General features: G+C 29.9%; 3 protein-coding genes and 1 non-coding gene across 6 annotated transcripts; 3 read left to right on the top strand and 1 right to left on the bottom strand.

Moving 5' to 3' along the window:
* The first annotated feature begins 117 nt into the window (after positions 1-117).
* LOC112788937 (uncharacterized) lies at positions 118-2,949 on the top strand. The gene is made up of 7 exons (XM_025830621.3): positions 118-1,179; positions 1,315-1,411; positions 1,646-1,784; positions 1,952-2,034; positions 2,143-2,277; positions 2,355-2,459; positions 2,676-2,949. The coding sequence occupies exons 1-7, from the start codon at positions 1,082-1,084 to the stop codon at positions 2,802-2,804; spliced, it is 786 nt and encodes a 261-aa protein (XP_025686406.1). The 5' UTR covers positions 118-1,081; the 3' UTR covers positions 2,805-2,949.
* Positions 2,950-5,345: 2,396 nt separating this feature from the next.
* On the top strand, positions 5,346-9,367 carry LOC112788936 (probable E3 ubiquitin-protein ligase ARI1). Of its 3 annotated transcripts, XM_025830618.3 has the most exons (8): positions 5,392-5,793; positions 6,350-6,382; positions 6,475-6,754; positions 6,904-7,384; positions 7,472-8,017; positions 8,092-8,225; positions 8,424-8,461; positions 8,738-9,367. In XM_025830618.3, the coding sequence occupies exons 1-7, from the start codon at positions 5,668-5,670 to the stop codon at positions 8,432-8,434; spliced, it is 1,611 nt and encodes a 536-aa protein (XP_025686403.1). In that variant the 5' UTR covers positions 5,392-5,667; the 3' UTR covers positions 8,435-8,461; positions 8,738-9,367. The 3 variants fall into 3 exon arrangements, with proteins under 3 accessions (XP_025686402.1, XP_025686403.1, XP_025686405.1); XM_025830617.2 differs by lacking the exon at positions 8,424-8,461 and having other exon boundaries at positions 5,346-5,793; positions 8,811-9,367; XM_025830620.2 differs by lacking the exon at positions 8,424-8,461.
* A 6,667-nt stretch (positions 9,368-16,034) lies between these two features.
* On the bottom strand, positions 16,035-17,668 carry LOC112788933 (uncharacterized). Its single transcript, XR_011876786.1, has 2 exons — positions 17,129-17,668; positions 16,035-16,569 (listed from the first exon to the last, which is right to left on the bottom strand). It is a non-coding gene; the product is annotated as an uncharacterized protein (transcript).
* LOC112788931 (uncharacterized) lies at positions 16,452-21,521 on the top strand. Its single transcript, XM_025830612.3, has 11 exons — positions 16,452-16,629; positions 18,350-18,425; positions 18,521-18,604; positions 18,689-18,802; positions 18,884-19,306; positions 19,395-19,801; positions 19,949-20,048; positions 20,141-20,200; positions 20,279-20,365; positions 20,507-20,635; positions 20,846-21,521. The coding sequence occupies exons 1-11, from the start codon at positions 16,499-16,501 to the stop codon at positions 21,143-21,145; spliced, it is 1,911 nt and encodes a 636-aa protein (XP_025686397.1). The 5' UTR covers positions 16,452-16,498; the 3' UTR covers positions 21,146-21,521.
* Positions 21,522-21,715: the final 194 nt, after the last annotated feature.

The following is a 21,715-nucleotide window of genomic DNA, read 5'->3' as shown; positions in this document are numbered from 1 at the left end:
TTATAATTATATTAGAATAGATCCTTTTAATTACATGATTCATTGGATTAGATTAACATGCTAGTCCTAATGGGCTAATTGCTTTTTAGGGAACAAAATAAAAAAAACATTTTTATCATCACACTTTTTCCTTTTCATATTATCAGAAATTTGAGTAGTGAATATTAATTAGCAGAAGTTTCAAAGAAAGCTTAGTTTTATTCTTTTTTAAGCTTAAAGCACAAACATATAAACATTATGGTATACATTCAAATCAACATCTTTCAATTATTTTCATAAGAAGTTACAGAAAGTGGTATCATCTTACTCCAAAAAAGTATCTTTCTCAACCACAATTGGACAATCCAATTTGAGGACTAAACCATTTGCATGTTGTTTTGTCTCATTAAAAAGGAGTTTAACACAGCATACTCCTAATTGAAAAAACTTAAAAATTTGAAAGTTAGAAAATCAATCTTGTTTGTTAGCAAAGTATAGATAGAGATTAAGGCTGATAACTATTGATTTAGCTATACTTTATAAAGCTATAGAGTGATACTTTATTTTATTATTTATGTACATAATACATATTACTATAATTTTTTATGCATAAAAATATGACAAATGTATTTTAGAAGAAATATTTCCTTTCTTTTAATATGAGAAACATTAAACAAGAGAATAATTATATGCTTTTAAACTGTTAAGCTGACAGTTATATGTGAGTTAAGTTTGTTAATAGAAATTAGGTTGAGAATTTGAGATCAATTTTATTATATTGTTAGCGCAAATATTTAAAATATACACCAAAAACAAATTTTATGAGAATTTAATGTAGTTAGTATGTTATTTTAATGGAGATTCCCAATAGAAAAAAAATTTATTGATTAATTTAAATTTTGTAATATTAAATTAATTCGATGGAATTTTCACTTTAAAAAGGGGATTTTTTTTGAAATAATAATAATAATAAATATTAAATAATAAACCAATGGGATTTTGTTGCGCTGAGCTGTGCGTTGCTGCTAGGTGGAATTAGGGTTTGGAATTGGGGTAAGAACGTCGAATCCTAATCAGACAAGCTGAGATTTTTCAGGGAATCATGGAAAGTTCAAATCAAAGCGCCAACCTTGATGACGATGATAACGCCATAACCACAATACCTTCGACTGTAAACGCGTACCTTAGTCCTTCTTACTGGTACTTACTTCACCAATCAAAGCTCCCGTTTTTCTCAAATTCCATTTTTTTTTTCATTTTTGATTAACTTAATCTTATTCTCCTCCAATGTTTGGCATGCTCTGTTGTTAAATTTTGTTGTGATTGTGGGTTTAGGGATGAAAGGTTCAGTAAGGAAGAGCAATATGAATGGTTCAAGGATTATTCCCATTTTCGCCACCTCATTCAACCCCATCTCACACCTCATTCCTCTGTAACATTCTAAATTTCTCTCCTTTTTTGTATGTATATATGCTTTTATAGGCTTGCTTCATTGTTCTTGCATTACGATTGGCATTGCTGTTCCCATGTTTGGATTTGATTCTTTTTGGAGGGAAAAAAAGGTTGAGTTTTTTACTTGGCCCAAATGATTATTATAAGCTGTTTTGATGCAAAATAACTGAATATGTTGTCTTTTTTTTATTAGATATTGTGGTTGATATTGTAGGTATTAGAGCTTGGATGTGGAAACTCTCAAATGTGTGAAGAACTGCATAGGGATGGAGCAATCAATATAACATGCATTGATTTGTCAACCGTTGCTGTGGAGAGGATGCGAAAGCGGTTGCTTTCGCAGGGATTAAAAGGTTAGCTTGCTGATCAAGAAAGGTTGCTACTTGTTTGTGAGTTTTGAGAAAAAGGGATGGAAGGGAAAAGCCTGGAGTATAAATTTGATTTTGTGACTGTCAAGCTTTTCATTTTGATCTCTTATTTTGCAACATGATTTTTTGTATAATTTCATTTCTGTGAATAGACATCAAAGTGCTGCAAGCTGATATGATAGAGCTACCTTTCGAAGACGAATGTTTTGATTTGGTTATTGAGAAGGGAACTATGGTAAATATAATGTAATTTTGGCTTGATATTCTGAATTTAGAATAAGTACATTATCAAGCTTTTGACGAGTAAGAATTAAATGTGAACATGGTATCTTTGGTTTTGAAGGATGTATTGTTTGTGGACAGTGGCGACCCATGGAATCCGAGGCCTGAAACTATGTCCAAGGTTATGGCAACATTGAAAGGAGTTCACAGGGTTTTGAAAGCAGATGGCACATTTATCTCAATAACTTTTGGCCAGGTTTCAAAAATGAAATGCTTTGTTCACCTTTCTTTAACTGGGGATTGTTGTGACTCTAATCTTAAAATTCATGGCAGCCGCATTTCCGACGCCCTATATTTAATGAGCCGGAGTTCAGCTGGTCTGTTGAGTATGCTACTTTTGGTGAAACCTTCCACTATTTTGTTTATGTTCTGAAGAAGGTTAGTTTATATGAATCCTGCTTTTATTTTCTAATGATGATAAGAAAATTTCTTGTTTTCATATGAAGTTAGTGCCACCAAGACTTTATTTAGGACCATTGATTACCTAAGTTTTGTTTATTGAGAATGCATGCTGATAAGGATCCTAATTCTTCATCTACTTGTGGTTTAAATTTTCTGCATGTTTTGACTACAAAGATACATGAACATTTTCAGGGAAAGAGGTTATCATATGATGATGTACCTGTTAAGAGGTTTGAAGCAGCGCCAATTAATCTATTTCATGAAGAGTTAGAAAGTGAAGATTTTGCTTTTAGAATTAATGTTGATGAATTGAACTGTTAAGAGTGTATTATTGGAAGTTTGTTTAACAATTTTGATTCACTTGCTTTGAAGGATGGAATTAAGTTACCCATCACATTTAGACATATTGATGTTGTACTAATGTAGTAAATTCTATTGAAAACTAAAAATTAAATCAGTTATTATATATTTTTGTATATATTTAATTATTTATACAGTTATACATGTTAATTCACATGTTTTTTCAATTAAATAATTAGTGGTCACAAGAATAATCAAACTTGTCAAAATAGGCAAGCAAATCTGCAATGAATGAATAATCAAACTTGTTTACAAGAGTATAATAAAAAAAAAAATTAATGAGATGCTAAATATATAGAGAAACTTTTGGGAGCCACTAATTTTAGTGATTTTGACTATCATTTGATGAGTATAAATATTAAATTATTTTTAATAAATATATTTTATTAATTTATATGTGTAAATTCTAAAAAATATATGTGTAAATTTTGATTAATATAAATATAAATTATATATTTTTTGTGTATAAATTTTTATAAATATAGATATAAATTATTACTAATTAAACACTTATCTAAAATAATAATATTTGTTGAACATGTAATATTACTCAAATATATATTTCTATGTGTGGTTATTGATTAGGGCTAATTTTAAATGAACACATAACATAATTAAAATTCTGTTCCGTGGAATGTGAATGAAGCCATCTCAAGTTGAAATATATTAAACTTTTTAATTTAAAATAAATATACTAATAGTGTGTGAGAAATTATTAGGATCACTAACGTTTTGGTAATTACTCTTCTCTAGTAGTTAAGTATGTAAGACTTAAATGTATGCTCAAATTTTAAAAGATAAAAAAGGTTTCTATTTTTTTTCTTTTGTATTTAGAATTGGAAAGATAATTGAAAGAATAAGCCAGGATTTTTAATTATTTTTTATCTTATATTAGACTCAATACTCTACTTTTGATTATATTTTAAGTTGAATTATGCTAAAGCTAAATATTTCATATTTATCGTTGTAATCAATTAAAATTATATTACTATTTATTACTTGGGACACAAGGATAAACATAGTTTATATAAGGATTAAATAATAATATAGTGTAAGTAGCAGCGTAAAGGGCTAAACTATAGTTTTTTTTTAACATAAATAAAACATAATTATACAATTTTTTAAGGCAATTTTGGTTACATGTGTTTGTGCTTTTTTTATATGTAAATTGTGTAATTAGTTTTTTTTATTTTATTCAAGTAAAAATTCCTAAATTATCATTGGATCCATTCAAGACTAAATTAATCGATTTTTTTTTTCAATAAATCAAATAAATATTTTATTTACTAACATAAATAATTTATAGCTTTTTTATGAAAATTCATCACATCTTTTATTTTGTTTCAACGAAATAATAATACACGTGTTTCGTTTATAGTAAATAAGTGCGTGTATATTTTATTTACAGACTTACAGTGTAACGAAATACATATATTTTTATTTTGTTTATACGGTAAACAAAATAAGTGTATTATTATAAAAAAATTATGATTAAAACAATATCAATTTTATTTTTATTTTTAAATTAATCCAATTTTTAAAAATTATATCTTACCCTACATATTTAAAACTAGTCATTTGAAATTGTTCAATACATTATTTTTTTAAAAATCAACCCATTTAAATTAGTACAAAAAAAGAACACATCAAAAATAGATCGGATTAGATTAATTTAAATTTCAATTTGATATATTTTTAATGTACTTTCTTTGAATACTAATTCTAATTCAAATATGTTCGGTTTTAAAAAAAATAATGTACTGATTTTAAATGGACAATTTTAAATATGTAAAATAGAATTTTAAGATATAATTTTAAAAAATTGGATTAATTTAAAAATAAAAATTAAATTGATATTATTTTAATCGCAATTTTTTTTATAATAATACACCTATTTCCTTTATAGTATAAACGAAATAAGTGTATGAAATAGATTTTTATAAAAATACTACAAATTATTTATTTTTGTAAATAAAATATTTATATTTATTTTATTTATTTAAAAAAATCAAATTGATCAAAATATGCTTAATTGCTTATGGTTTCAGACCCTGTACAAGAGACTGAGAGATAGTCAAGGTATCTCTCCTAAGGATTACTCATTACTGTAACTGAAAGCACAAAATCCTAACAAATCTCCAATTAGTGTGTAAACTCAAACTATATCAAATCAAACTTAAATAATTTTTTTTTTTTACAGAAAAAAACATTTCATTCAAATATACAAAGATCAAGAAAACAATTGAATGATAAATGATACATATCTACTAAATATTATAAAAATGGAATCTTTTATTATTTCCAACTTTTTATTTGATTGTAATTATTATTAAAAATCAATGAATTACATCTATTAAATTATTTAGAGGTGATTTCAGGTAGTATTATTGGCAACAAAAAATCCCAGAAACTAAAATACTTTATTATTATTATTATTATTATTATTATTATTATTATTATTATTATTATTATTATTATAAGCTGTGGACTGAATGTATTACTATTATTGCTAGTATTATTAAAGAATTAAATTCAAATTCTATTATTTAATTATGATAATATTAGAGTGAGAAAAATTGAAGGTAGGGGAAAAGGAAAGGTTGTGTGTTGTGTGTTGTGTGTTGTGACTCTCTTTGGAGAGAGACTGTGTTTCTCTGCTGCCACCTCCTCTCTCTTTCGCCGGCGTTCTCGTCGGAGATTCTATTCCCTCTTTTTTCTCTTTCCGATCGCCCAATTCCATCCATATCCCTAACCCTTCTCAACCAACTCATAATTTCGGCGTTTTCTTTCGTTGGGGTTTTTGCTTCCTTTGTGCGATCAATCAATGGAAGATTACGCTGCCAGCAGCGATGACGAATACCGTTACTCCGATCCGGAGGACTCCGTCGACGCCTTCGATAACGATGATAACGATTATCAATTAGTCTCTTCCAAGGGTCCCTCTACTCAGGTGAACTTTATTCCTTATTATTCCCAATCACCCCCTTTTCATTATTTCTCCAATTTTCAATCGATAGGGATTAGGGTCTCGTTTCTGAATCCCAATTTCATGTTAAAAGGAGTTGTCTTTTCTTTTTCCATGTCGGTGGTTTTCTGTTTCTTTCTTGCGATGATTTACGTCTTTGGGGTTTTGAATTTCTACTTATATGCATTATCTATGATCTTATACGAAAATAGGTTTGTTGAAGATAGGAGCTTTAGAATCGTTACGTTTTTTTTTTTTTTCGAGAGAGAAGGGGGGGGGGGGGTTCTTTTTTTGGGGGTGGACATGTTGCGGAACTAGGAATGTGTTTGTTTGGCACAATGGACATTTCACTGGTTGAATTTTTCGCTGCTTTGTTTTCGAATGATCGGTGTATAGTGGTGATGATTGTATGTTTACTTGAAATCTAACTGTTAACTTGGTTGTGATTCTTTTGCTGTGATATGTGACTGTTACATGCAGCTGAGTTATTTTCCTTTCCTTGCGCTTACCTTGTTCCGCTGAATTGCTTTGCCACTTGCAGGTGATTACGAAGGAGTCATTGCTAGCTGCACAGGTAATGCGAGAAATTAAATTATGAAGATGAATTCATTCACTGTGATCCATTATTCTATGTTGTGTTTATTGGTTTTATTAACATTCATGCAGAAGGAGGATTTACGCAGGGTGATGGACATGCTATCGGTGAGGGAGCAACATGCACGTACCCTGCTTATTTTTCATCGTTGGGATGTGGAGAAGTTGTTTGCCGTGTATGTAGATAGGGGAAAACATTTTCTGTTTTCTGAAGCTGGTGTTACAGTGGATGAACATCGCGACTCTAATTCGTCAGCTGCTCCTTCGACAATAATGTGCGAAATTTGCATAGAGGATGTTCCTAGTGATGAAACAACAAAAATGGACTGCGGTCACTGTTTTTGCAACGGCTGTGAGTGTTGTTTGGTTTTGTTACTATGACTTGTGTGTTTTGTTTCTCCCAAACCTTGTCAAATATGAAAAATATGTAGCTTCTAACAAGATTATGAGGTGGATGGCATGGCTTAATAGTTTGATGGCTGCTTGTGTCTATTTTTACAGGTTGGACAGAGCATTTTATTGTCAAGATAAATGAGGGTCAAAGCAAGCGAATCAGATGCATGGCACACAAATGTTATTCCATTTGTGATGAAGCTGTTGTCAGAACTCTTCTCAGCAAAAAGCACCCTGATATGGCAGAGAAATATGAACGCTTTCTTCTTGAATCCTATATTGAAGACAACAAGAGAGTTAAATGGTGTCCTAGTACGCCTCATTGTGGGAATGCAATACGTGTTGAGGACGATGAATTATGTGAGGTAGAATGTTCATGTGGTTTACAGTTTTGCTTCAGTTGCTTGTCAGAAGCACATTCCCCATGCTCATGTTTGATGTGGGAGCTTTGGGCCAAAAAGTGTCGAGATGAATCAGAAACTGTTAATTGGATAACAGTTCATACCAAGCCTTGTCCAAAGTGCCACAAACCGGTCGAGAAAAATGGTGGTTGTAACTTGGTTAGCTGTATCTGTGGTCAAGCTTTTTGGTCAGTATCCCTCTCTACAGGATATTTTGTTTTTCAACTTTCTTTGTTGATAATGTTTTCAATACAATCATTTCCTTTTTGGTGCAGTTGGTTGTGTGGTGGAGCTACTGGTCGAGAGCATACCTGGTCAAGCATTGCTGGTCATAGCTGTGGTCGCTATAAAGAGCAAGAAAAAACAGCTGAACGGGCAAAGAGGGATCTGTATCGTTATATGCATTATCATAATCGTTACAAAGCTCACACAGATTCCTTTAAGCTTGAGAGTAAACTGAAGGAGACTATACAAGAGAAGATTGCTGTCTCAGAAGAAAAAGATTCTACGCTAAGGGATTATAGTTGGGTAAATAATGGGCTCTCTAGACTTTTCAGATCTAGGCGTGTCCTATCATATTCATATGCATTTGCGTTTTACATGTTTGGCGACGAGCTATTTAAGGAAGAAATGACAGAAGCTCAAAGGGAAATAAAACAGAACTTGTTTGAGGATCAGCAGCAGCAGCTTGAGGCAAACGTTGAAAAGCTCTCCAAAATTTTAGAGGAGCCTTTTGAAACTTTTGAAGATGATAAAGTCATGGAGATAAGGATGCAGATAATCAATCTGACCACTATCATTGACAAACTTTGTCAAAAAATGTGAGCGCTGTTTTAAATAATGTACTTCATTATTACTTGACATTGATGATTCTGAAATCTGATATTTTATGTAGGTATGAGTGTATTGAGAATGATTTACTAGGTTCTCTCCATATTGGTGTTCACAACATTGCTCCATACAAGTCAAAGGGGATCGAGAAGGCATCAGAACTTTCAGTTTGTTGGACAAATGAGGCCAATAATACCGGTAAATTTCTATTGCAGTTTCTTGAATCGTAGTATACAGATCAGACTCTTAGCATTAGCCACATGTGAAGCTTCATCTCATTCCACCAATAAAAATACTTCAAACTGTGCATTTGAGTAGTTTGAGTTAACCATTGATTATTCTAACTTGTTATAAGCTACTAGTTTTTGATGGTTTAATGGTTTTGGTTTGTTGCAGCCATTTTTTAATACCTAAAGTTGCATGAAAAAATAGAGGTATCTACTATATTACCTCAATAGTCATGGTTATGCATCAACACTTCTTATACTTTGTAGCTGTTTTGGAGTTTACATAAAAATTTCGTTTCCGGCAAATTGAGGAGTGTGATGTGCATAGCGTTTGCAGATGATTGAATACATTTCTTTCAGTTTACTATGGAAGAACATGTTTTTAGCATGCAAAATGTTGTGCCAACCTGACTAGCTATTTAATGTTTTGAACTTCATTGTGTTATATAGTGTTATGAATATTCTTATATATCTTTTCTTCAGTTTGACTTTGTGGATGCTCATCAGAAATGTTACTTAGTGAAAAAGGATTATTGTATATATGCTGCAAGCGTAGGTGTAACAGCAGAACTCGATAGGCCTTCCGGATCAGGGAGCTCAGACGATAGTGGATGCTCTTCTCGCAAGCGCGCTAGGAAAGAGGGCCTCGGAGGCGCGTTTTTTGATCTAAACTTACCAGCAGAGTTTGTAGACAGAAATTGACTTTGGAAGGAAGACACCTTATAAATGACCACCATCACCATACAGAGATGCACAGGCCTAACATGAAATGCATTACTTTGCTGCCTTTGATGGAGTTAATCACTTTGGAAAATTACCCTTTTTTTATTATTTTGCTTCATAACTTTATTTTGGGCATGTCTCTGCAGAGATATGATTCCATCTTTATTTCCTACTTAAGCCATCTTCTACCTTTTCTTATATATGTTTGGAATTCTAGCATTGTATATAGCTAGCCTTGGGGGGCATTTATTTACTAATAGTTTTTTTTTCTCTTTTATGTAAATGTCTACTTGGGTTTCTAGCACCCTTGAGGACAACTTCTAGGATGCTTTATTCAGTAACTTATTATGATGGAGTTACAAGTGAAGGTAACTTCACTTATTTTTCTTATGCGTTTCTAAGTAACTTAGATGTTAAGATAAAGCTACTCTTTTTCAAAATTCTAGCAATTACAACTAGTTTCCAGTTCATGGATCATCATCTGATTCTCACTCAAGTTTTCTTGCAAACCATGCTTTCTCTCGCTTTCTATTTCATCCTAAAAGAAAACAGTTTTTGTTATGTTTAAATACAATGAATTCAACCCAAAATGGAAAACACAAAGTAGAACACTTAAAGAGGCCTTAAGAAAGAGCACTATTTGGTTTCTAGATTGATATACATTTATTAATCACTTCAACCAACCATATAAGGAGGGCTAAAGTTAGATATATGTTAAGTTAAATTTGGTGCACAACATACTAAAGAAATTTAATGATATATATGTTTTAGTCATATACTAAGAAATTTGAATCATTAGTTGTTTCTGTGCATGATGCTGTAAGTTTTGGTTAGTATACTATAGTAATATAGTATTGTTCATATTAATTAGTAATAAATTAAGTTAATTTCTTTGGTGAGTTGGTCCCTTTATTTAAGGCTTCTAGCCCAAGCAATAGGAAAGAGGCTAGGTTTTGGTTGCAACTGCTTTAAGAATAAGTCAACAACTTATAGCGAGATTATATCTTCATAGAACAATTCTTCATATTTTGTTTAGATCTGAAACAAAGATATTTTACTTGTGATTAGGAAGGTGGTTAGGGTAAAATTACTAAAGAAAAGTTCAAAGTACAAAATGCTCTAACTGAAAAGTAACTTAATCGCTAAAAAAAAGGAGTTATGATAATGGTATAGAAATAATGTAAATAAATAACTATAATTAGTTATGAAAAATAATTAGAACTTCTAACAAATTCTCTTAATTATCTTCTTAATTTTTTAATTTTTTTAATATTTTACTTTTTGATGTTTTTAAAAGATAACACATATATTTGAATCAACTATATTAGGTAAATATTAAAAATTAGTTATTAAATTAATTATTTTTATAAAATATTTATTAAAATATAAAATATATATTAAAATTGTATAAAACAGTATATACATTTATATCCAAATATATAATGATTTATTTGATAACTGATTATTAGTGTTTATATAATATTTTTGTATTTAAATTTTTATTCATTTAAATATTAAAAAATAATTAAAAAGATAATTAAGAAGATATATTGTCATATATCATCGGCTATTATATTAAAAGGTGTTAATCGGTAATGCTTAGCTCTAACAAACAATGGGTTCTTATAACTTCGCAAATATCGGTATCACCGATTATGTATGAGTAGTGATTTATGTTTTTTCGAAAAACAAGGAGTTTAAACTTTCAAGGATTAATTATGAATTCTTAAACTATGGAGAAGTGTCACAAAAAAAAAAAAAAAAAAAAAAACAATGGAGAAGTAGAAGCTAAGTCTTTGGACTTTTATGCCTGTTGCTTATTAAAAATAAAAATTCATTTTAACTTGTGTTCATATAGAAAAATCTTAATTTGATAATAAATACTATAATATATTATAGAATTTAGCTAAAACATATTTTTAGAGAACTTAACGGAGATAATGATAATTTCCTTTTTACTTTTTTATATATAATGTATTAAACTTATAAAAAAAATTATTTTTTCAATAATTTTTTTGCGCTTTACGGTGTTATTAAACAAAACCCTACATTAGTCACCCAAAAAAAAAAAAAAACAAAACCCTACATTATATATTATGTTATTTTCAAAGAGAAAAAAATAGAAAATTTAAACATAATTACTTTGATCCTTAAACTTTAAACATATTCGATTTTTTTTAAAATTAAGAGTGTGATTTGAATTTGAAGTCTCTAAATAAAGATGAAAAAATTATGTCATTTGAGATATGACTCATTGGTTTAAATATATTCAGTTTTATTCTTTAACTTTTTTCATAACATTTATCAATTTAATTATCAAAATACTTGCGGCTAACTATGATTAACTAAAAACTAAAATAATTATTGAATTAAAATTCAGTAACTAAATTGAATTTTATATTATGCATTAATATTAAAAGATAAAATATAGTTAAATTTTATTTTATTTTATATTTATTAATTTTAATAATTAATAAATATTAAATAAAAAAATTTTAATTAATTTATTTATTTTTTTATTATCAAATTTTTTCGTATATTATATATGCAAAGATTTTAAGTTTGTATGCTTTATTGCTTTTATGTCTCACACAAACACATCTTTATTAGTGGCGGAGTGAATACTCCATCTGATTTTTAACAATTATTTCGAAAGCTGGCTCCTAACAATTATTTCGAAAGGACAAGAAGATAAAAAAAAATATCCAATTCGATTCTTGATAATTTTTTTTAAGATTGATTAGCTCTGTGTCAAAAAAAATATTAATTTTTTTTTATATAGGAACTAATTCATCTCATAAAAATAAAATTTAGGAACCAAATTAATATTTTTTTGTCAAAAACTTTATTATTTTTATTGTTTTTTGAGATAATTGTCAAATACTATTTTAAATTTTTCTTTTAGTGGCATCAATCTCAACACAAAGATTCTGTGTTGTTGAAAGAAACTTCGCTCCCCGTCTGACATGCATGGTTTATGGCTATATAGTAAAATGTTACAAACCCCAACATGCATGAATGCATTGATTCTAATACTATGAATTATGAAAGGTGCAGTTACTCAAACTCATTAATGAAATGACACTCTTTACGTATTAATGACTAATGTAATAAATTATCATATTGATGTTTGTGCCTCTATAACAAACCTCAAAATCCAATACTCTAAACCCTGCCCTCTATCTTGTGCCTCAATTTTCGTTCCTATTTTGTAAGTTCTAATTGACCTTCCAGTTTTTTATACTGGTACCTATTATTATGTTTTAAAATACTATGTTAAAATTATAAATTAAAAAAAAATTAAATTTTTTTACTAATAATAGTTTTCAATATACACTAGCTAAAATTATTTTATTATAGCCGAGCCTAATAATAATAATATCTTAGTTAGGGTTATGTTGCACTGTTTCTAAGGTTTTGAAATTAGTAGAATATTTGTCTGTTTTGGATTGTTAAATAGAAGTAAGCCTCTGGCCTGCTGGTTTGTGTAATTAAAATCACAAGTATGTCTGTCAGTTTCCTCTTTTAATTAAAAATCAATTTGCATGCTACATAATTGTGTTAACTATTCACTTTGGATTTGAATTCTCTAAATTTTAAATTTTATTTTAAAGAATAAAATATAATCTATCACTATTTATTTCATAAAAAAAATATTCAATAATAAAAAAATTTACTTTATTCTCTAAAATAAAAATCTAAAATTTAAAAGATTCAAATTCATTGACTTTTGACTTGCACCAATTTTTTTATGGCACCATCCCAACATGAAAAAATACTAATAGAAATGCAAGATTATCGTCAGCAAATTAAAGTCTAACTTAATTAGAGAATAGGGAATATATATATATATATATATATATATATATATATATATATATATATATATATAAGAAATATTTAGTAACAAATAAAATTAGCTAAAATCAGCCATAATTTATTATAATTAATAAATATTAAATAAGATAAGTTATGATTTTTTTTATCTTTTTAGCATTATCGTATATATAAATAGTGTTAATTTTGATATCCTGACAATATAAAAGTGTAAAGCATTTTACACAATTTAGCAATTACAATCTTTTAGATGACCATTCATATGATTAATATAAAAAATAATTATTTTATTAATATAATATTAGATAATTCATATGATTAATATAAAAAATAATTATTTTATTAATATAATATTAGATAATTAAATATATGTGTAAAACTATTTTATATCTACAGTGCATCAAATTAAATTCATTCATATATATTGTGTGTGTATGACTATAATTTCTTTTGTCATTCACTTCATTTATACATGGAAAGTGAATAGTGAATGAATACATTTTGAAGCAAAGTATTAAAATGATGGTTATGCATGTGTGTTGAACAAGCATTTCTTTTGCCTAATGTGTAATTATGTCTATATGCACATAACCGGATTATTAATAAAATAAATATCAATTATGCTACCCATGTCTGTATTCACAATACACATAAACAGTAGACACATTATTTTATGTGTTAGTTACTTTAATTTATATCCCTACATGTATGGCACCCTCTCCAATATTAATGACACAAAAGGCAAGAAACTTTTATCTTTTTTTCTCCCACCAAACCAAAGGCATTGACAATGCATGGAAGAATTAGTTGTATCCAAATATCTTTGCTATCTATCTCCCATGAAATTAGATAGATAAAGGACATCCCACCAAAACCAGTCATTTCATAACAATCTAATAATAAGTAATAACACTGCTTCATAACTTTGACAAATAAACCTTTCAGCACTTTTGAGGCTATATGCTTTTCTTTTTCCTTTTAAGTGCGTCTCCCTTTTCATAACTTGTCACCAATCTTAATATATTTTCTAGCATCATATGGTGGAGGGGTCATGCCTTTAGGTTAACACTATAATTCTATATATAATATATGGTGCAAACAATACCATATTTTCTTATATTATGATAAATTTTCTTTGTATTTAAAATCATTATGTGTTGTTAGGTAATTATTTTATAATTAAAATATAAAAATATTGAAAAAAATCTGTTTAAAAAGAAAAGAAAGAATATTTCTATTTGAAAATAAAACTGACTTAATTTTTTTTCTCTGTGCCAATTCTCTTATATAAAAAAGATGGTACCATAATAAATTCTTTTTATTTATCTTGAGATACTTGTAAAATAAACCATAAATTTTTATAATTATGAACATCCTTTTTATTTTTGTTTAGAGTAAACTATTAAATATGTATCTGAATTATAAAATTGATAACAATATCTTTTAAATTTGTTAACACGATAAAAATACATTTAAAATGCGATAAAAATGATTAAAAGTATTTTTTTTATAAATAGAGACGATTTTTGTATTTGACAAACCGTTTGAGCATGTAAAAAATTGGACAAAAGTTCAATCTATAAATCTTTTTCAGTTTTTAAATATGTTTTGTCATTAACAAAAAAGTTTAAAAAACGTAAAAAAAACCAAATTTTAAGAATACAAATGGTTTTTTTTTGCGGTATTCTCCAACCCAACAAGTCAAGAATTAATTCTTTGCAAATTTGAGCTCTATTAAAATTTGTTTTGGACCAATGAGTTACCGTATACACAAGACGAAATCCGAATATGCAATACTTGATTTAAGAATACAAATATTAAGATCTTTTGGTCATGCTTGTAAAATATTGAGAGTATTTTTGTTGTTAACGAATTTGAAGAACACTTTAAAAGCATTACTCTTTTGTTTATTTATCATTTTAAATCTTTAGCCAAAATTAGTAACTAATAATAATTATTGCTGCCTTAGCTTACTGGCCTGAGTAGTGAGCTTTCCATGCGAACCGGTTAAGAGTAGGTGGTAAAGTTATTAAGCCAACGGTTTCACCTCCCATTGTAGTAGGAGGATAAAGGTTCTAGTAGTCTAATTAGTAGGTAAACTTTGTTTTTATATAAATAATTAACAATCAAGAGCCTTATTATACTTTAATATAAAGTCAAATTAAAACTTGCCAAGTTATAACTATTATTATTTAAGTGTCTTATTATACTTCAGTATTCATCAATACATAAATTATATTAGATTTTTTAACTTTAAAAGACAAGTTAAGGTTGAAAAATGTCTTCATAAATGTTTCTCAAAAACACTTAATTTTTCAAAGATAAAAAATACAAATACAAAATAAAATATTTATACTTTAAAAAATTTAAATCAAAACTTTACTAAATCGATCCTCTACCATAATTAACCATAATCTAAGGGATGGAGCAAATGATGAGTTGTGAAGTGGCATTACATGGGAGTTTGATCCTTGAATGGCAATAAAAAGAGAAGAAACCAGGTTGCACGAGTGGGACTCCATGATTATGTAAATGCATTCTCCAACAAGAAACTATCATATTAGTCACCACACTCTTTTTTGTCGCTTTCTACTAATCAAATGGTCAATGCTCTCTCTTCTTTCAAAAACATTGTAACAAAAGATAAAAAGAAATCCAAAAACTACTGATTTGCTTCTTTTAATAAAAAAGCTAGTAACCAGCATAAAAGCTTCAAATAAAGTAGGTATATCCCTTTTAAAACATGCATGTGATATATTTCCATGATTGTTGTTGATAGCACAATCTAATCTAAGCCATGAATGTATCTCAATCTCAGTTTATTAGCCTTCTTGTTTCTTGTCATTTCTTTCTTTTGTAATCCCAATGTTTTCTTTTAATTGGAATGAAAAAGGCATAACTTTGACAAAAAAAAAAAAGTCTTCAAAAGGGGTGGGTTAGCATTCATGTCACTAGTCAAAATACCAAAGAAAATAATAATAATACAATGGAAGAGTTTTAAGTATACCGGGAACACCGATATTCCAATTGTTTTAACCGTTAATTTAAATTTTAAAAAATATATATAATATATATTAATTGAAAAATCAACAGTTAAAATAATTGAAACACCGGTGTTTTCAGTACACTTAAAATTTTTCCTATGTTATTTATATACTAGTAACTATTCTATTCACGTAAAGTTATCTTGTATATTGTATATCTTTACAAGATAACAGTATTAGTCAAATATGTTGAATTATTTAACGACTTTCATGTAAAATTGTCTTCATGTGAGTGTTTGCCTTATATATTATGAGCTTCATATATATTCATAGATTGATAAAGCAGACATCACAAATATACCCCTGTAATGTCTTCCTCTAAGAATTATGGTTGAAGACACCATTTGCTTCTTAAGGGACAAGTGAATTTCTGTGTTTGACATATAAATAATTAAGATCCCATATGGTATTTTATAAGCACCAAAGTTGGTTTCAGCTTTTCAAGAAGTAGTCTTGTGAGAAGTCTCATTCCATGACTCTGCTGGTTGTAAGCAAAAGCTATGCTTTGAATTAATGTTGTTTGGAGGTATCTTCCATTTTGACAATGTCACATTGTCACTGTTATGATACTTTGTCAATATCTGGTCCCTTGTATCTGCAGCATTTAATGTTGTTTTGGTGCATTCATTGATTGGTTTTTATGCCAAATTCTGACGCCAAAAACATGCATCACAACATAAAGTGGCACCATTCTGGTTTCAAGCAATTCAGCTTCATGAACACCACAACAACAACAACTGTTTCAGTTTCCACTCACAAGCGCTCCATCAGGTTATTATTTTTCATTTTTAACTTTCTTTGTTTTTTTTTAAATAGAAAATTAACATTGAAGAATTTCCCGTTCTTTCTTTTTTCAGTAAGTTGCATCCTTTACTCTAATGACACATATTTTCTGTCTTCCAGCACATTAATTTCTGAATCATTGGTACTGTTCTAGTCCTTAGCATTACAACAAATTTTAACATGATCGTTTCGTTAAGAAAGGTCAATTATTGGAGGAATTTACTAAACAAAAATAATAATTACAGAATTAAAAGACAAAAATTTCACCTTACTCTACCCTACCTAGTAAAATATCAATGGTGGAAATGATCAATTAATCTACTCTTCATTAACAACAAGATCAATATTAACTATACACAATTAATTAATTAATTAATTAATTCTCTGTAGCATATGAACATGATAGGATCAAAGAACAAATTAAAGCAGGTAAATTTAGAGAAGAGTGATGAGAATGAAGAGAAGAAGAGCAGCAATGAAAGAGTACTTGATTGCAGCGACAAGAATGGCGAAGGAGATGAACAACAGCTGCCAGAGAACTTGAACACTCGCCCATGTCAGAATCCCGGTCAACCCAAGCGCAACCACGTTGTCTGGGTCAGGGTCAAAAAGGGAATTCCAACTCAAACTGAAAATTGTTCTTCTTTCTTTGCTGAAATTCTTCTTGTCATCTTCTTCTTCTCCATTGGAACCACTGGGTTTTTGTTCTTCTTTGTCTTCCACTTCCCTCACGGCTTCGTTATTCTCCTCTTCCTTCTTCTCGTTGTTCGCTGCAAATACCAGGAGTCGTTGTGGTTTCGGAGAGAGAAGAAATTGAGGTTTGACAGAGAAAAATTGCTTGCGGCGACGAAAGAGGGGGCCTGCTACTGGGATTGGGATTGGGATTGGGATTGTGATTGAGGGTCTCCATGAGAAGGATGTGAACCTTGCCATGGAAATTGGGATTGTTAGGGTTTCTTTCATGAAATTGAGAAAGAGGGATTTGCAAAACGGAAAGATGAGTTAGGGTTTAGAGGTTAAACGGTGCATTTCATTTTCTCTTTTTATTTAATTTAAATTCGTCCAAAAATTAGGGTTTTTTTGGAAATAAAAAAAGTTAGGGGACTAAAATGATATTTTATCTTTTATATCTTCTTAAGTTATAACTTAAAAGCTGGTTGGATAAGTAGTTAGTTCAATTGTCTGTATAAATAAATGACTAATAATAAATACAAAAATTCAAGTGCAGTCGACTTCACGTGAAGTTAATAGTTGGGAGTCGTTAGATAAAAATTTAGTTAAATTAATTAAATCATCTAATGGCTCTCCATTATCAACTTCACGTGAAGTTGACTGCACTTGAGTTTCCAACAATAATAAATTATCAGTAATAAATTAGTCTTTAGAGAAATAGTGTAAAAAACTAAAAAGATGTCAATTAAATTATAGAATCTTTCTGTTTCTTAGGAACATGATGCTAAATTAATCTGACAGTATATAGTTTCTTATATTGGATGTCATGTGGCTTAAGACATATATATAATATAATCAGCAGTTAGTTTTAGAAATGAAGGTACTATTATTGTTTTTATCTGCATGCCAAACCTGGCCCAATGAACAACTTGTTTGAACTTTGAATTAGTTCTGCAGTGATCTTCAGCAGTGTTAATTTTAATAATGTTTCTTTGTCTAAACTTGCTCTTGTTGACTTTTTGATACCATGTGGCAGTGAGCCAATGAAAAATAGAGCCATGGAAGAAGAACAAGTAGATAACATCATTCAACCTTCTTATCACCCTAAAATGGTATCTCTCTTTTTGTCTCTTTAAAAATCTTTATGAGCATCTTAGAATAATGACTGTCAGTTATGGAAGTTTTCTTTCTTTTTTATCATGAAAAGGAACTGGGAGAACTCAAGCAAAGCATTGAATCCAAGAAGAGGCAATACCATAATATGGATCTTCAAAGTTCTTTGACTCAAGAGGTAAAAATATTATTTAGATTTGAGTCAAAGAATGATGTGTCTTTTTTCTATATATATTCATTATCTTTTTGTGCATTTCTGAAGATTCTGCAGCTTCAAAAACGATTGCAGCAACAATTTGTGATAAGGCGTGCATTAGAGAAAGCATGTTACCTACCTTATTCACAGGATGCTACATTAGAAAATTCAATACCTAAGGTACATTTTTTTTTTAACTCTCTAAATGGATTGAAATTTGTTTGGTCTTGTTTCTGACTATGAATTGTATTTATCTTATAGGCTGCCAAAGAACTGATTAAGGAGATTGGAATATTGGAATTAGAAGTTGTGTATTTGGAACAACACTTGCTATCTTTGTATAGGAGAAGATTTGATCAACAAATTACAACTCTATCAACCAAGGAAAGAAGATTGGAAACAGCTTCTGACATTGAAAGAGGAACTGTTGAAGGTGCTACCTCAGAAAAGGAAGCTACAGTTATGCAATATAGTAACATTTCACCCAGTAATAATAATTCAACTAACTGTGAGGTCAAGGAATATTACAACCAGCTGGTACCTGATACCGTTTTAGGCTCTAGCGTTCATCGATGTCACTCAGAACTATCTCAGCGATCGGTATGCTTAGTTGAAGCTTCTCCTGAGCACATTAAGAGCAAAACTCTAGACAATTACCATTCTCTGCCATTATCCATGCTAGAAGTAAGTTTGATAAATAAAAGTATACTAGTAGTTGTATTTTCATATGCAACTGTTTATAATATGTGCCTTCAACATTTTGTTTCCACAGCAAGCTCAGTGTGCTAAATCCAGTTCAACCAGCCTGGGAGAGCATCTGGGGAATTTCTATGTTGATAATGTTCCAGAGACGCCGAATTGGCTTTCTGAAGAGATGATTAAGTGCATATCCGCCATATATTGTGAACTTTCAGAGCCATCTTCTCTTGGTCTTAAAAATGTTTCATCCTCTATTTCATTTTCATCATCTGGTTATGAACTTTCTTCAGAGAGCCAGAGTAGTAAGTTGGGATCGCAGTGGAAGAAGCGTTCCTCCTTCAATTTGAACTCCACTAACCCTTTCCATGTCAAAGGATCAAAAGAATTTAGTGAACCTTACTGTTCAATGGTAAGGATTCAGCAACTATGTACAGATGATCAGAAACTAAAAGAGATTGAATACATGCTACGGAGATTCAGGTGAGCCATCTTATAGTGCTTATCCTTTAATTCAAATTCATGTTTTCACCCAGAAACAATGCATTAAAACTTAAAAGCTTTACCATGAAAGCTAAAGAAGCAAAACTAGTATAAATGTAAAAAACCTGACATTATAATCTCTTGCAGGTCACTTGTTTCTCGGCTGGACGAAGTTAATCCTAGAAACCTGAGGCATGAAGAGAACCTAGCCTTTTGGATTAATGTGCACAATGCATTAGCAATGCATGTAAAATTTCTACATATGTAATCTGCTTTAATTAGTGCATGGTATTGAGCCCTTAAACCAAATCTTACCCTATGCTTCATTGTTCTCCACAGGCCTTATTAGTATATGGAGTTTCAGCCAATAATGTTAAAAGAATGTCTACAGTACTTAAGGTATGATGTTCACTCATAACACTGCAAGGATTTGACTCAGTTTTAATGCTCACTAACATAAGCTAGTGAATATTTCAGGCTGCATATAACATTGGGGGTTATACTATAAGCTTAGACCAGATACAAGACTTCATTTTAGGGTGCAGATTGCCTCGTCCAGGACAAGTAAATCTAAAAATTTTGGAAACTTGTACTTGGAACCTGTATTCTTATTTCATGTTAGCAAGAAAACTAGTTTTTGTAGAGACTAGAGACCTGTTATTGTTATCTTACCACAGAAATTAACTTTATTTTTTCTTTAAACAGTGGCTGCGGCTGTGGTTTCCATCAAAGACAAAATCCAAGGTTAGAGATGCAAGAAAAGGATTCGCCATACGTCGTCCAGAACCTTTGTTAATATTTGCGCTTTGCTCGGGAAGCCATTCTGATCCTGCGGTATACTTCTGATCTTTCTGTATTAGTTGCAGTTGTTTAACTAGTATAAACATAAACCTTGATGTTTGGTCTTATTTCCCACTTCACATGATAACTCAAGAAAACATAATTAGTACCATTGTCATGGGTATATTTTAAAACATATTCTTGCATTTATGTAGCTACAAGACATCTTAGAATCTCATCTGGGCTTGGTTGTTATTTTGGCAGCTACATGTGTACACACCGAAGAGAGTCCTTGAGGAGCTAGAATCTGCAAAAGAAGAATACATTCTGTCCACTACCAGCATAACCAAGGAACAGAAAATAGTAGTCCCGAAAATAGTCGAGTCTTTTGCAAAGAGTTCAGGTCTGGGAGCATTTGATTTGATGGAGATGGTTAAGCCTTATTTACCTGATTCTCAGAGGAAAAGCATTAGGGAGTTTCAGTCTAGAACAAGCTGGAAAGGCATTGAATTAGCCCCTCATAACTTCACTTTCCATTATCTGTTGTCAAAGGAACTAGGTTAGTAATCTCACAGGTGTAATGTGCAAGAAGGAAATGTGTCTGCCACTCTGCATAATTGGTGAATAATAATTTGCCTTTGGGTCTATGAGGATATTGAGTTAAATGGCAACACTTCAAGGGAAGGGATTGTAGCAGAGAATGATCTTACATTGGATAGCAAGCTACAATCTGAAAACTATGGAAGCCTGGACTATTATACTATTGTTGAATTGACCTTTTTTTTCTCCAAATTTATGGATGTATATTCTTTACCTCAACATCTGCTATGGCTGCAGGATCAATCGCAAATTCAGTTTTTTTCTTTTGAATGTCTACTCAGTAGAAATCTGTATTGCCATCCAGAAATACTAATGCAAAATTTTGTAGCTTTTGGGTCAAGTAGCATAAGAAGGTATGGAGAATTGTTGAAAAATAATTTCATTTACTCCTAAAATTTCTATGATCTTACTATGATACAAATAACAAAATCACAAAATTTCATAAGCACTAAGCATTAATCCATCTTCCTGATCCTTAAGTAATCAAATATGAGCTGTTGGGCACCACCTTTTTGTCATGAATAATTGCCTTGA

The sequence above is a fragment of the Arachis hypogaea genome, chromosome 3, assembly GCF_003086295.3.
Source record: "Arachis hypogaea cultivar Tifrunner chromosome 3, arahy.Tifrunner.gnm2.J5K5, whole genome shotgun sequence".
NCBI lineage: Eukaryota > Viridiplantae > Streptophyta > Magnoliopsida > Fabales > Fabaceae > Arachis > Arachis hypogaea.
Note: the sequence above shows the minus strand (reverse complement) of the source record. Positions and strands in the feature narration are given on the sequence as shown.